This window comes from Penicillium hispanicum (genome assembly GCF_028827665.1).
Source record: "Penicillium hispanicum strain IBT 35686 chromosome Unknown utg000008l_segment0_segment0, whole genome shotgun sequence".
Taxonomy (NCBI): domain Eukaryota; kingdom Fungi; phylum Ascomycota; class Eurotiomycetes; order Eurotiales; family Aspergillaceae; genus Penicillium; species Penicillium hispanicum.
In genome coordinates this window covers 1,427,501-1,442,078 of record NW_026623200.1, presented here as the reverse complement: position 1 = coordinate 1,442,078, position 14,578 = coordinate 1,427,501, and the positions used below count along the sequence as shown (strand labels likewise).

Here is a 14,578-nt window from a genome sequence, read left to right as displayed (position 1 = left end):
GGAGGCAAGATTGGATGGAACGAAGAAAGTTCAAACGAAACCAAGCCAAACGATGACAAGCCAGGAAAGCCCGGGGTACTTATTCACCTTTGAGAATGCGTCACAGCACGACCAGCCTTCGGTAAACGCTCGGCTGACCGGGAGCAGCCCAACCTTGGAAGAATGCCTGTGCAGGTGCGGCATCCAGCGCTGGAAGAGTGTTCACGAGCGGAGCTCCGAACGGCAGAGGGCGGGTGCCCGGAAGAGAGGATCCAGACTCTGGAGATCCTCGGTCTAATGGACGACTGGGCTCGGCGCTCTGGGCGCTTGCCACTGCGACGCATTGCAGGCTCACCACGCATCCTGAATAGTCACAGCCCATCGGCATCTCTTTCACATTGGCTGTCGACGCTGCCTGTGGTCTTTCGGACCTCCGAATCCCTCATCCGTGGCTGCACCGGAGGGCGCAAGTGGATCGGGACGAAGTTGGAAGAAATGACGTTGTGAAACATGTGCGTCGGATACATGACAGTACGCCAACTTTCACGTGCGTTGAATCGACACCATCAATATCTATTCGGCTGGAGATAACCATTCATTACTTAGGTATCAGAAAATATCCATCCCAGCAGTATATTCTAGCTGATAACAGTCTCTAGAATTGACTTTCTCACGATTTCTAGTTACAATTCTAGCAGATATGGGCACTGAAATTTAAAGTATAAGCCTAAGTCATCAATACGACCCTGTCATGCCCCGGTATTCCGTGCATCTCCACGCTGGGTCTGCACTCGATCCTTGGTCAAGTAGACATTTGCGGAACCGAGAATTTAGAGAGCCATGATGGTAGACAAGCCTGTCTAATCTCCTTGTAGCTTCCTGAGAATAGAGTCAGAAGTGCCAACGCAAGTACCAAGATTTGTAGATCTTCTTTCCTAGAACATCACCGTCTATGTACTTACCCCGTTCTATACCTCTACAGAGCAAATTCGTTTGGCACCACAGCGCGTCATAAACCAACCCCCAATGACCCTGGACTCGTACGAATTCATCCCGGAGCAAATAACGCCTTGCAGAAACCCCCAACACGCGTCTCATCACAGGCGATCCACCCGGTGATCGCTGAAATGAGTCAAATTATCCGTCTTCGTTGGACCTCGGCTCAACGATGCGGACTGTACCCCCCGACCCCTGTTCTTGCCCTTGAACTCGAACAGCCTTGGATCCACAAAGGGACCTGTCTAAGTTAGACAGCTAGAGAGCTATATGATGGTTGCTTCGTTGATCCGAGGAAACCAGCCCATCGTCAGCGCTTCGCGTTCTGCAAATGAGACACGATCATAACGGAACGAGATTAGAAGCCTAAATACCCTCTCATCCTAACAATCCAGAATCAACAACCCGGGGAAATGCATCGCATTGCCTGTCCACCAGGTACGATTCATCTCATCGAGCCACACTCCCAAGCATAGAACCCGTCGGCCACGAGAATAAGCTCGGGTAATCCAGGGAGCACGTCGACTCCACCCGCCGCCTAGTCGAGGATCAGGGAGGAGTCCGATGGAAGAACGATGGCGTGCGCTGCCTTTCGGGATCGCCGTGGCTTGTCGGACGTTGGCCGGGATATTTTCGCTGGTGCCGGATGAGGGAAGGCATTTATGACTATGTCTGAGGAATACCTGGGAGCTGATATGTCCACCGACAGGATGAGTTTACAGTGACTCGTTCCAATTCGTCGACTACATCACAACGTAACGAAAAACCAATCAAGCAAAACGCAGAATATACCTGATGCCTATACACACCGTGTCCGTCTGTTGAAAGGTGCCAATTTGAGACCACGAATTTTTCTTCGATCCAAGACTGTTGCCAATTCGCAAAGCCAACTCTCCGGAAATCCTCCAAGCCCATCTCTAGATGTGTACCTCTTTAATTCTCGAATTTTCTTTCTTCTAGGGTAACCAAAGGCGCCAAGCATAATCCAATCAGTATGCGTCCTGGGCGGAAACCGCCTTCTTGTAAGTATCCCACGGCGTGAGAGGTCCCAATGAGCGGCGCTGGTGCGCGTTGAGAATCTCCAGACCGTAGACATAGCTAGCGTTGACCCAGCCGAATCTGTGGGAGGAACAGTTAGCATTTTCGATATGACAAGTAATCCGGCGATCAGCCAAACTCACCCTTCTCGGGGGGCGCCCTTGAAATCTGTGCCCTGGTTCCCGTATTCGGCATCGACTCGGTGCGGATCAATCGGCCGAGTCACATCATATTTCTCTACGACCACGCCGTTGAAGTCGACGAACGCCTTTGTGATCATGTACAGCCATTTGTATGCCAGTCGCTCGGCTTCTTCCTGGTACCCGTAGCGCAGGAAGGCCGTCCATGCGAGCATCTGCTGCGGCGCCCAGCCGTACGGGTAATCCCACTGTCGATTCGGCCGCTCCAAGCTCACTGCGCCTCGGGACTCCTCCGTTCCTGAGACCAGGCCACCGAATGCCTCCAGCCGAGGCAATGCTTTCGAAACCATGACGGCTGCCTGTTGCGGCGTCGCGAGCCCAGCCCACATGGCCCAGAACGTGGTCGCGGTCTCATATCCTGTGCGCTCCTTCTTGACTGTGTCGTAGTCGAAGAACATGCCCTTCTCCGGGTCCCAGAGGAGCTGGTCCATGTGTAGCTTGCGCTTGCGGGCACGGCGGTCCCAAGCCGCGGACGATTCAAACTGCACATTTTGCGTCTGGGCGGTACGGAACTCGACCGGAATTTCCAGCTTGTCCTTGAACTGGGTGCGGATGATCCAGGCGATGTCAACCTCGTATTTGTACAGCAATGAATTGAGGTCCACCGTCGCCAAGTTCGCGCAGACTCGCTCCAGGCGGTAGCTGGTATCGTGTCCGGACTCGCGCACAGCACGGTCGTGAAGGAAGTACTCGTCCAATTCGGGCTCGACAATGGCGCGAGAGTTGTATGCCTTGACGAACTCCTCAAAGGTCATGCCGTGCCTCTCGGCATACGGCATCAGAATATGGATGAAGTGACTCGGCTCGGTCTCGGGCGGCACACCCCAGCCCTCGGGGCGATATCGCGAGAGACCAGTGACTGGATCACGACGTGGCTCCGTGGCCCAGACGCTGTGGTACTCTTTGATGGCGGCAAGGACGGCGTTGCGCAGAAACTCTTTCGCATTGGGTTCGTTCTTGATCCTCTCGTACACCCGTAGTGCCATGTCAGTCAAGAACGGAGGCTGGGAGCGGGTGAGATAATAAGTCCGGTTGGCGTTGAGGATCTTGCCGTAGTGCTTGATGCAGAAACAGAAGTTGACCACCATGCCCTTGGCCAGGTCCACACGGTCACTGACAAGCAGCCCCAAAGACTCCATGTAGCTATCCCAGCCGTACAGTTCGTTGAATCGGCCTCCTGGCACCACAAAGGGAACACCAAAGAATTCATCCTTTTGGGTCATCTCATTATACTTGGTCTCCATGGCCAGCGCCAAGAGGCCTGGCTTCTCGCTCAGCTTCATGACATAATCGGGGGTGATGTTGGCTTCGAGCATTTGCACATCCAGTCGCAGCTCCGGGTGCTCCTGCGCGATCCTCGTATAGTATTCAAACTGCTCTGGAGCCCCAGGCGGGATATAGATTCGAGGTCGGGGATCGGCAGTCCAGTCCTTTGGGTCTCGGCCTGCCACCTCAATATTCGAGCCGTCGATGCGCCGTGTGAGCGCCTTCCAGAAGGAGTTTTTGATCAAACGCGAGAGTCGAGCAACGGGGTTCTCGCTTAGGCGGACCTCATCGAGAATGATGTGTTTGCGCCCGTAATCTTTGGCGATTGTGAGTTCTTGTAGCAGGTTCGAGAGCATATAGGTACCGCGGACATCCACTCGGTTGTATCCGGATGACGCTGCCGTTCCGACCGAGAGCACCTATAAAGGATCAGCGGGAGTCACACAGGCAGATGGTGATTGATCGGCACACCTTCGGTCCAACATCCTCGATCGTGATCTGCATGTTCTTATCGGTATCTTCCTGCTTCAAGAGGGCATTGAGAGTCTCGTCCACCTCGATTAGGAACTTGCGGGGATGATCGGTCGCCTCATCTGCCCATCGCCGTCAGTTTCTCGGATTGGATGAGATGCTGGTCCTAGACCTACCATGACTGCCCCGCCTCGAGGGCAAGGCGCCCAGAAATTCATGGATGTTTTCACGGTTGTAGTCCTGTAGGCTCTAGAAACACCAGATTACACAAGTGAGCAGGGGATGCTATTCGCGGGGTAACGCCCAGGCGCAGGGGCTGCTTACCGCCGAGAAGGCGCGTCTGCGATCCCGGATCCTGGCCAGGGAATCGCCATCGCCGTAGTAGACATCCGGGTGGGAGAAGGGGTCCAGGGACGGTGCCCGCTGGTGGCCATCCTTTGACGAGCTCATGGTCTGTGGTTAGAGGGGAGAAAAGGGAGGACCAGAAGTCTCCGATTGTGCGTAACGTAAGGCGGGCGAGTCCACACCGACTCTACGCCACAAAGAATTGAGTTGCAGGCCGCGGGGCACGCGAGGACACAAAAGCTCGATGTAAATGATATAAGTAGCTTCGGCGTGGAGAAGTGGTAAATGCCTTCTGGTGAGTAGTCGCGAGGGCTGAGACAGGAAGCAACCTGACTCGTGGGAGAAAACGGTCTCAGTTGTAATTCGTTGCGGTCGTCTGGAGTATAGGCAGAGATGAAGAGCGGATTGAGAAGCTGATATACCGTGAACCGGGCAGTGGTCGGAGGGGCTCCAGCAATGACGGCATGCGAAACGATGATGTCGCCGCTCCACTTAAGTCGCCCCTGATAAGCAGTGATAACCGGCGAGATCTGTGTCAAAAGAGAACCTGTGGGCGCCGGAGCAAGTCTTATGTAGTGCCCACTGGCATTTCTTTTTTCTACGGAGCTAGACTCAGAATGACCATATACGAAGTAAAAAAAAAAGCAACTCGGATGGTAGAGTGACAAGGGACCGTCGAGTGCCAGAACAACGTCAATGGGGATTCGCGGCCGGTGTCCACATCGGGGTCCGGAATGCATTTCTCGTGCAAGAGTATCGAACGATTGGCTATCCGCAGTTGAAACGAGTCGCGAGTATATTCGTGTTCGTTCAAGCCGCTCAGATCTTGGCTGCGACAACGCTGCCGCCGTCCAAAGAGATGGTCGCGCCATTCACATACGCGCCCGCCCGACTACTCAGGAACAAGCAAGCACCGGCCACATCCTGCGGTGTTCCAATCCGGCCCAGCGGAACCCCAGCCTTGATCGCCTCGCCGAATGTCTTGAGGGTAGCTGCCATCATCTTACTCTCGAAGGGTCCGCACGCCAGGGTGTTTGAACTGCGAACATGGCCATAGAAGTCAGTTTTAGTGAAATGCAGATATCCAACAGCATTGAGTCCGAACAGATGATCTTACGTGATATTTCGCTTGCCTAGGTGGCTTGCCAGGACTCGGCTTAGGTGGTGCAGGCCGGCCTTGCTGGAACTGTAGGCAAAGGTCTCGAGCGAGGGCACGCGCAGACCGTCGACACTCCCTATGTTGATGATGCGCGCGGGATCATTCGGAGCCGCAGCCTTCTCCAGGAGGGGAGTCACGAGCTTGGTGAGATCGAAGACACGATGCAGATTGAGTGTGAGAACGCGGGTGAAGGCTTCGGTGGGATATTCGTCATAGGGAGCGCCCCAGTTGGAACCCGAGTTGTTAACCAGGACGTGGAGTTCTGTGAGAGGAGAGGGATGAGTACGTCATTTTTCTTCTGAATGGATGCGGTGGGAATGGCTGACTGCTCTCCCGCTTGCTCAACTCCTCCGCCAACTTCTTGACGTCGTCATAATTATAGAAATTGGCGGGGATGGCATGAGCCTTGCCCTTGCCGAGAGCATTGAGCTCATTGACGGCCCCCTCACAAGCCTTTGCATCCCGCGACGAGATGTAGACAGTGGCACCGTTCGTCACATATCCCTCTGAGATCATGCGACCGATACCTTTGGCTCCGCCGGTGACCAGCACCACTTTGCCCTGCAACGCTAGTCAGTGAGGAATAGTCTGGAGGAGAGATTTCGAGAGCGGCCAACCTTGACATTGAAAAGATTCTGGGAATCCATAGCTGCACGTATACAGCTTTGAATCAGGGTGTAAATCGTAGGCGTGGAGCCATAGTTTTGAACCTTCCCCAGCTTTGCCCGTTGCACTACATACCCGACAGACCGAGTGAGCGAGCCGAGGCTCGTCGGAGACTTGGTTTCCCCGGGGCATATCACACTAGGCTCCTTTGGGCTCTGATTTAGGGCACCGTCATCAGGGTTTCGCGGGGCGACTTTGCGTCTCGCCGTGTTGCTTCTCCATCCATTACAGCGTTGAACCGGTTTGCCTCTGCATTTGTTGTAATTTCTTAGACCAGCTTTTGTTTATTTTTTCCCCTCGTTTCCAAGATGGATGAGCTTCTGGCAAAACACCGCAAGGAACAGAAAGACCTGCAAGGGCGGATCACCCAAAAGAAAAAGTCGGCGACCAAGAAGACCCGAAAAGGTGTCAACGATGAATGCGAACGAATGCAACGAGATCTGAACGAGAAGCACCAAGGGGAAATTGCGCAGCTGAATGGTGACCCAGAAGAACCGGCCGACGAACTCCAAGACCTCAGCCTAGAGGACAACACCTCAGCAGATGGAGAGGCCACCGAAAAGACGCCACAAGACGCACAACCTACCCCTGTCCCCGACTCAGACCAGCACGCCACTCGAGGAAAGAAGCCCAATCGCCAAAAAGCCCGTTTAGCTCGTCGGGCCGCCGAACAAGCAGCTGCATCTGCCGCTGCCGCGGAGGAAGCAGCCAATCAAACAGATTACAGAGGCAACGAGAAAGAACTCATGGAAGCGGTCTTCAAAAAACTCGGATTGAAGGAGGTAGAGGTCAATCCCGACGGCCACTGTCTCTACTCGTCCATTGCCAAGCAACTAGATGATTACGGACTCGGCTTGCGGCCGGACCCAAGTCGAATTGTCATCCAGCCGACGACACAGTCGCGCATTGACACTGTTGCGTCACCACAACATGATGGATACCGGGCTGTTCGGGCTGTGACAGCGGAATTCATCATGCAAAACAGGGACGACTTTGAGGCCTTCATGGAGGAGCCATTGGATGAATACACTCGCAAAATCAAACTCACTGCCGAGTGGGGTGGCCAGTTGGAGCTACAAGCCATCGCCAGGGCATACGGGGTGGATATTAATGTCGTCCAGAGTGACGGCCGGATGGAGAAGATTGAGTGTGGCGATATGGATAACTTTGACGAGGAGCAAAAGGCCAAGCGCGTGATTTGGCTCGCGTACTATCGGCACTCTTATGGATTGGGCGAGCACTACAACGCCCTGTTCAAGAAAGCCTCAGCCATATAATTCCCACGGGCTTATTAATCTGGGGTCTTGTCGACGTCCGACCCAACCCGGTTCTTTTGATTTCTCGTGCCACCGACAGATTTAGTTTCGTCGACGCCAAATAGAGACTCTGTCATGGATCACCCCATTCTCGCCCTGGCCCTTCTCATGCGTCCGTTCGGGCTGCCAATGCGCCACCCTCTCAAGCCCAGCCTTGCTTGGTGGCCGCAGAGGATCCTGCTTGACAAGGCCCTTGGCATCATAAGAGATGTCCTCTCCCGGATGACTCAGGTGCTCCACGTATGCCTCAGACGGCGAGGGGTACGGGGGCCCAGCACTGAGGGGCTCTTTATGACGGGGGTACTCAAGGCAGATCAAGTTGCCTGCCGGGGAGGGAGCCAGAAGTTGAGTGTGGCGGAGCGCCCACTTCGGACGAAGATCCGGGCTCAAGGCACAGAAGAACTAGGTGTATGGTCAGGACGGGAGCTGCATATAGAAGATCAACCAGGCCGGGGAAAAGAAACCCACCGTGTAGTCATAGATCACATCAAACGCATTCAATGGCATTCCAATCTGCTGCAACCACGCATCGTCGAAGAAGTCGCCCTGCACGAAAGTGACGGTCCCCTGGCCCACTGCTTGGTCGCGCACGCGGTACCAGCTATGGTTCTCGGCCTGTTCCTTCTTGCACGCCTCGATCGCAGACGCACTATACTCCAGGCCGTAGGCGTCGAAGCCAAAGCTGGCCAGCAGTAAGACATCGACGCCCCTGCCGCATCCAGGGACGAGAGCTTTGCGTCTGTACGATTGGCCCTGTGCATCCTGGGCGATGGGTCCGCCAATGGTCGCGCGGCGCTGCAGAAGAGTATCCTCCAACGCTGGATTGGGGAAACCCTTGTCCCAGGGAAGGCCCTCACCTTTGTCCCACAGGGCGGCCCAGCCGTCGACATAGCTGGATCCCTTGTACTGGGCCAGGTGGGCCTGGACGTCTTTGGGATCGATGATGGTTGGGACAGTCATGATGGTGCAGTGGTATGAAGAGCAACGTGTTGACACCTCGCAGTCTTGAACTTGCACAGAGATGTCAGAATCCCACCGTCCATGCCATGTTTTCCCTTAATTTCACCATTCCGATTCCCCTGGTGGGCTTATTAATCACCTCCTTGCAGCTCTGGAGCGAGGGCTCCATTCGCCCATGTGCGACGATTTTCTTAGGGCTGCTGGATTCTTTGATCAGTCTTCACGTCAAATATCGACGATCGCATCTGCTTCTCCGCCAATATCTCCACCTCCAATGCCTACGAACTACACGGGGACTCCCTTGGCGTTGCCACGGTGGGTTCCGATCACGCAACCCAAGGGAAATATGAAGCCAAGATGAGTCTATCGAGACGTCGGCAGTTCGACATTTGCCCGAGGTTGACTCATGATTCACTTGTAGTACTATCTGCGGGCTGATCCACCGTCAACGGCACCGTTCATCCTGGCTTGCTGCTCCAGTTTGCCGACGGAAGACCGGCACGCTCATCCTCGACGATGACTGGCTATCATGGCCATTGCGGCCCCCGCCGACAAACGAGGACCCAGTTTCGCCATTCTCCATCGCCGAACCCCCTCATTATCATTCCCTCGTGGGCGAGAGAGAGCATTAGCGATAAAAGAACAAGATGTTCGGCCCTCGTCGGTGCTTGTCGGTAGTCCGAGTGCGAGTGGACCCCTATGAAGATCGAGGGATTCTGGTGCCCGACGATGTTGGTGGTTTTTCGCTTCTGCATACTACGCTCTTATCACTCTCACCGCGCTGATCCATACTGAGATCCCTGAAAAGACGTGCCAGTCCTGCATAGGTCAGGGTCGTGCCTGCTCCATCTGCTCTATATATCGGTGACCAGCGACTACCGTCAGCTGGAAAGATCGCCTTGTGGGCTGCACACCTGCCCATTTCGGTCGCAAGGCTCAATCATCGCTCTTCCAGCCGCGACGATCCTTCGAGATCTCTCCAAGCCAACCTTGGAGGGCATTGTGTTGCGTCCCAGCTTGGGCTCGCTCGTCACCCGACATCTAGTCCGCATCGGACTCCGTTTACGACCTTTACTTGGCAGATAGAGTATATGCAACGCTGTTGATCGCTGGCGTCTATGTTTCATATCATTATCGATCTTCAGGGATAGCAGTTTGCATTTCCTACGCCAGGCTGCAATCTGCCTCACTGCAGACTGGTCTTTCGCTCCGTTAGATTCGGGGGCGTTCCGGCTTGTCTCCAATTACCGACATCCATATCTGTTCAGGGTCGAATCGACTGACTCCCAACAATGCCCGACGGTGTCGAAAAGGACGGCGCCGCCGCGGTGGCTCTGCCAACATCTAGCCCCGACAATGATGCGCCTCCACTCCGAGCCGAGGACGACGCCGAAATCAACACCGCCCAGTCGCCGTCTCGCAGTTCCACCATCACGGCCGATGTCAACGAAAAAACTGATCTCGAGAATCCAAGTCCCCTATCGCGCCATTCAACTGAGCTCGGCCTTGCCATTTCCGTCCCGCGGTTGAAGCGCCGAGGGTTGTTCGGCCAATTCACACTGGTCGCCGAAGTCGAGAATCCGAAGACATATCCGCGGAGGATGAAGTGGTTCATCACTTTTATCGTCGCCGTGGCTGGCTCCATCGCACCGATGGGAAGCTCCATCTTCTTTCGTGAGTGTCCTTGCGTGCTGTGTTCAACCTTCCCTTTTTTTTTCCCCCTTTGATATTAACGGATTCGAATCAGCCTCGCTTTCCCAAGTGTCGAAAGAGCTCGACACTACTTCTACTATAACTAACCTGTCAATATCCCTCTACATGCTGAGCATGTCAATTTTTCCACTATGGTGGTCTTCCTTTAGCGAGCGGCTCGGACGTCGCACTATCTATCTGACGTCTTTCGTTCTCTTCGTGATCTTCAACTGTCTTTGTGCCATCTCTGACTCGATCGCCATGCTGATCGTGATGCGAATGCTCAGTGGGGGTGCGTCCGCTTCTGTTCAAGCCGTCGGTGCAGGAACTATCGCCGATTTGTGGGAGGTTCACGAACGAGGTCGCGCAATGGGCACCTTTTACCTCGGTCCGCTGTGCGGGCCCTTGCTGGCACCGATCATTGGTGGTGTTCTAGCTCAGCGATGGGGGTGGCGGAGTACTCTCTGGTTTCTTGCAGCCTTCGGCGCTCTCACCGTCATTTTCATCTTTCTCGCACTGCCGGAAACATTGGTCGTACAGAAGCCTGTCCTGCCCGAAGCCGGCGAAGACGATGATGGGGCACCCGCTACCCGCCCACTCAGCCGCGTTTCCTCTCGGCGGGTCGTGCATTTCACGGCAAGGTGGCTCAAGCTCTTAAAGATAACTTTCATCGACCCCTTGAAAATCGTCCTTTACTTGCGGTACATACCGGTTCTCTTGAGTGTATACTACTCCAGCATTGCTTTTGGCTCCCTCTACGTCTTGAATGTCAGTGTTGAGGATACATTTGGCAAGCCCCCTTACAACTTTCCCACTATCATTGTGGGCTTGCTGTACATTCCGAACTCATTGGGCTATTTTGTCGCTAGTATTTTTGGGGGCAAATGGATGGATAATATCATGCACCGAGAGGCGAAACGGGCGAATCGATACGATGAAAAGGGGAGGCTGGTATTTCGCCCCGAAGATCGAATGCGTGAGAATGCTTGGCTTGGTGCCTTTCTCTACCCAGCCGCGCTCATCTGGTATGGCTGGACAGCGGAGAAGGGAGTATTTTGGCTTGCCCCGGTACGTGCATGTTTCCTATCAACCCCGAAACGGTCACTGACTCCTCACAGATGATTGCAAACTTCTTTTTTGGCATCGGTTCCATGCTCATTTTTAGCATGGTGACCACCATGTTGACAGAGTTTATGCCAAAGAAGTCCTCTGAGGGTGTGGCTCTGAACAACTTCATGCGGAACATCTTTTCCTGTATCGGATCCCTGGTTACAGCTCCAATCATCAATGGTATTGGTAATGGTTGGCTGTTTACTATCATCGGATTGGTCAGCTTTGCGAGCAGTTCTGTTATCTTTGCGATGAGAGTGTACGGACCACGCTGGAGACAGAAAATGGATGCACGCATGCGATGAAAAAGCATTCAACTGGCATTCTGGGGTATACATACTATATCGGGTGTCCAGTATGTTTTAGGCCCTTCGTTTGAAAAGCGATGGATGATTTGGCACGATTATGATGTCAGCGTTGTTTCTGTTCTGCACAAAGACGTTGCATTGTATCCTCATTATATTGATATCTTCTGCACTGCATTCCTTTGGTCTGTCTTGAGCAAGCTTGAGTACACTCACTGCTTCTTGCTACATGGTTGATTCTGTTCTCTCGGGTCTCCTATTCTCGAGTTGTGTCTACGGTCTTGAATGATACCCTTTTGAATGATGAAGATTGTTGTCTGACCTGCGATGGGATAATACCCACTTGGCTCAAGAATAGGCGGCGTAGATATCTAACGGTCTTGGCCTGATGCTCAATATTTTGTAGGTGCCCAGGTGCCGTCCTCGTCATGACCGACCAGAAGACCTGGAATTTAGGTACAAAGAACTTCAAAAATCAAAGCCAAATGTACAACGAGCTTACTTGGGCTATATTCAATTGCCAAGTAAGTCAGAAATAAAAGGAAAGCAATTTCTGTGAGCGCAGATGCCTTTGATGTTGGAAGAACTACAGGAGCTTGATGTAGCCCGCTTGGAAGGCTAATCACAGCCTGATACATTCCGCTTGGCGCTTTTTGCAAAAGGGGATATATTTGGCTTTTGATGGCTATCCTCGGCGTTTGAATCCTTTATAAAAAGGAGCTTCTTTGCGCTGCCTGCTACTTTTCCTTTCCTATCACTCTTCTCCCCATCTTCCACAGTTCAACCCTGCTGAAGAAAATGGCAACCAGGCAACCCTCAATCTTCATTTCTATCGCTTCTCCTCTAGAAAGCTTTTGGCTTGACAATATCGGCTGGTTGTTGTCTACAAATATATAATTGTTTGCTTCTTTTTTCAAGACTGTGCCCTCATCATACCAACCTCCAACTTGTTTCCCACTGTCCCGTCCTCTATATAAAGATATACAGCTATGTTCTAGACGATGTATGAGATCAAACATCATATCCACTAGTATAATCCGCTGCTAGTCACTCTACAGATGGAAATTTCGTCTAGGCAGGCTCTTCTTGAAGATGGAATCATATAGTATGACAATGATCTCCTGAGCAGAGACAGAGTAACAGACAACGTGATATATGTCTCTATGCTCTGTTCTAAAGGCTGGTCCAGCACCGAATTGTCTCTCAAGGTCAGCACCAGAGCTGCCCAGTGATCCCCAGTAGCAATTTGAAGCAGCCAACACCCAGATCAGCAAGCTGTTGGTACTGGCGATTCAGATCACACGACTGAGTGGCGTCAAGAAAATGAACAGGGTTTCGCTAGCCCCAGGGAGTCCATACCTGGTGCTGGAAGCAGAGGATTGTGTGAATGTAGGCACTCTCCTTAAGCTAGAAGAGCTGAACGATTCTGTTACCGTAGGGAAGGCAGTCAGTCCATTAATCCTCTTACACAGTTTTGAAAGGCTGGAAGATTAGCAGTATGCGTATGGTCACGCAAGCAAACTCACCATCATATAATCTCCCCAGTCAAATTCACGAATGGGCGAAAGATGATATATCCTCGAAGTTGCTTGTGGACTTTTCCAAGTCACATTGAGAAAGACATAGCTTACCTAGGGACCTGTAGGTTGACAGTTTTGATAGGATCAAGGAAAACAGGAATCTTGCCAACGTAATTAGCGAACTTGTAAATATGATATGAATAACATTAACTATATCTATAAACCTCGACAGCCAGCAGTGGGTCGGCTACCCCGGTCCTGAATAGGTATGGTTGGTGTAGCTGCCCTACCACTGGGTATATATAGACGTGACACCTCTTCAGTTTGTGTTGGAATGAGTGTGTGGAGAATCGCATTAATAGTTTATCCCTTTCCTGTATGTTATGATTCGTGAAGTGTACACCCCTAAATTGGCAGATTGGGCGGAATAGCAACTCAGATTTCTCCTTGATTCTAATTGGACGGATCCCCTCCTTATCCTGACACATTATCACTTCTCCATCTTTATGCCTTAGTATGTTGCTGATGCTAGGTCCGTAACAATACACTACAAGTTGGTACGAAGTAAGATATGATCGATTGTGTAATTGACTAAGTTATAAGGATGGCTATATAATAATGACATTGTGGAGTGGAATCACCTGACCTCGCTCTGTAACAATCTCAGAGGTTATTCACGACGAGACCGAGGGCGTCGTTGGCGTCGGATTTGACGTCGAAGGATGTATGGTCTCTCCGGCGGAGGACAGGTGGTTAAGGTCTGGCATGAAGCTGTGGGAGCCGGGGACGCTGACGACGCCATAGCCGGTAGGAAACATATGCTTGGCGATAGTGATGACAGTGATGATGACGATGACAGCGATAATGAGGGCCAACAACAAAACAACCGCAAGAAACGGAAGAAGGTCAAGGGCAAGGACCGCCGTGGTGGGCACCATGCCATGGGCTTTCACGATCTGGACTAATACTCCATGACCGCATTATCTGATACCCAAAATCTGTATAATACAAAAAAAAGAACATCCACCTTGATGCTCAGGTGGTATTGAGGCTAGTATTCCACGCTTAAGAGGATAAATGGTTTATCGAACGAATCGTGGTTGTATAGCAAGCGTGGGTGAGACGGGATAATTCGAGAGTAGGAGCCATCTGTCCCATAGGAGCTCATTCAGGAATGGCCTTCTTTAATCAAGATGCCTTCGAATCTCCATTACCACCGAAGTTCTTCTTCCGATCGTGAGTCAACAACCCAAGAGCAACGATCTTCACCTTCAAAGCAATCGAACAAAAAAGCAGACTTCTATGGGCATTCATCAAAAAAATACACTCTGCAGAGGATTGGCCTCATGTCGCATCTGACTCTGCTATCTCGGCCTTGGATTTGATTTCCCGCGGAGACGCCCCTCCAGGGCAAGGGGAGGTGAGGATCTTTGAAACACAACGTCGAGCTTCAAACACACTCTAGATTATTAAAGCTTTGCTTCCTTCGCACAAAGATTCTCCCAATGTGCAGAATAGAGCAAGCTCATCGCCTTTTATCAAAAACTTTTATTAT

At 52.3% G+C, this 14,578-nt stretch overlaps 6 protein-coding genes across 6 annotated transcripts; 3 read left to right on the top strand and 3 right to left on the bottom strand.

Moving 5' to 3' along the window:
* Positions 1-1,964: 1,964 nt before the first annotated feature.
* Positions 1,965-4,400, bottom strand: N7459_009381 (alpha,alpha-trehalase; the record flags this gene model as incomplete). Its single annotated transcript, XM_056948549.1, has 5 exons — positions 1,965-2,094; positions 2,157-3,898; positions 3,951-4,072; positions 4,127-4,199; positions 4,275-4,400. 5 exons carry the CDS (start codon positions 4,398-4,400, stop codon positions 1,965-1,967), a joined length of 2,193 nt encoding a protein of 730 aa, XP_056795774.1.
* A 714-nt stretch (positions 4,401-5,114) lies between these two features.
* N7459_009380 (short chain dehydrogenase/reductase family) lies at positions 5,115-6,101 on the bottom strand (the record flags this gene model as incomplete). Its single annotated transcript, XM_056948548.1, has 4 exons — positions 5,115-5,334; positions 5,413-5,716; positions 5,781-6,015; positions 6,072-6,101. 4 exons carry the CDS (start codon positions 6,099-6,101, stop codon positions 5,115-5,117), a joined length of 789 nt encoding a protein of 262 aa, XP_056795773.1.
* A 327-nt stretch (positions 6,102-6,428) lies between these two features.
* On the top strand, positions 6,429-7,397 carry N7459_009379 (deubiquitinase OTU2; the record flags this gene model as incomplete). The annotated part of the gene is made up of 1 exon (XM_056948547.1): positions 6,429-7,397. The coding sequence occupies one exon, from the start codon at positions 6,429-6,431 to the stop codon at positions 7,395-7,397; it is 969 nt and encodes a 322-aa protein (XP_056795772.1).
* An 81-nt stretch (positions 7,398-7,478) lies between these two features.
* N7459_009378 (putative thiol methyltransferase) lies at positions 7,479-8,396 on the bottom strand (the record flags this gene model as incomplete). The annotated part of the gene is made up of 2 exons (XM_056948546.1): positions 7,479-7,838; positions 7,905-8,396. The coding sequence occupies 2 exons, from the start codon at positions 8,394-8,396 to the stop codon at positions 7,479-7,481; spliced, it is 852 nt and encodes a 283-aa protein (XP_056795771.1).
* A 1,292-nt stretch (positions 8,397-9,688) lies between these two features.
* Positions 9,689-11,503, top strand: N7459_009377 (MFS transporter; the record flags this gene model as incomplete). Its single annotated transcript, XM_056948545.1, has 3 exons — positions 9,689-10,070; positions 10,144-11,156; positions 11,207-11,503. The coding sequence occupies 3 exons, from the start codon at positions 9,689-9,691 to the stop codon at positions 11,501-11,503; spliced, it is 1,692 nt and encodes a 563-aa protein (XP_056795770.1).
* A 2,242-nt stretch (positions 11,504-13,745) lies between these two features.
* On the top strand, positions 13,746-13,988 carry N7459_009376 (WD repeat-containing protein jip5; the record flags this gene model as incomplete). Its single annotated transcript, XM_056948544.1, has 1 exon — positions 13,746-13,988. The coding sequence occupies one exon, from the start codon at positions 13,746-13,748 to the stop codon at positions 13,986-13,988; it is 243 nt and encodes an 80-aa protein (XP_056795769.1).
* Between the last annotated feature and the right edge of the window lie 590 nt (positions 13,989-14,578).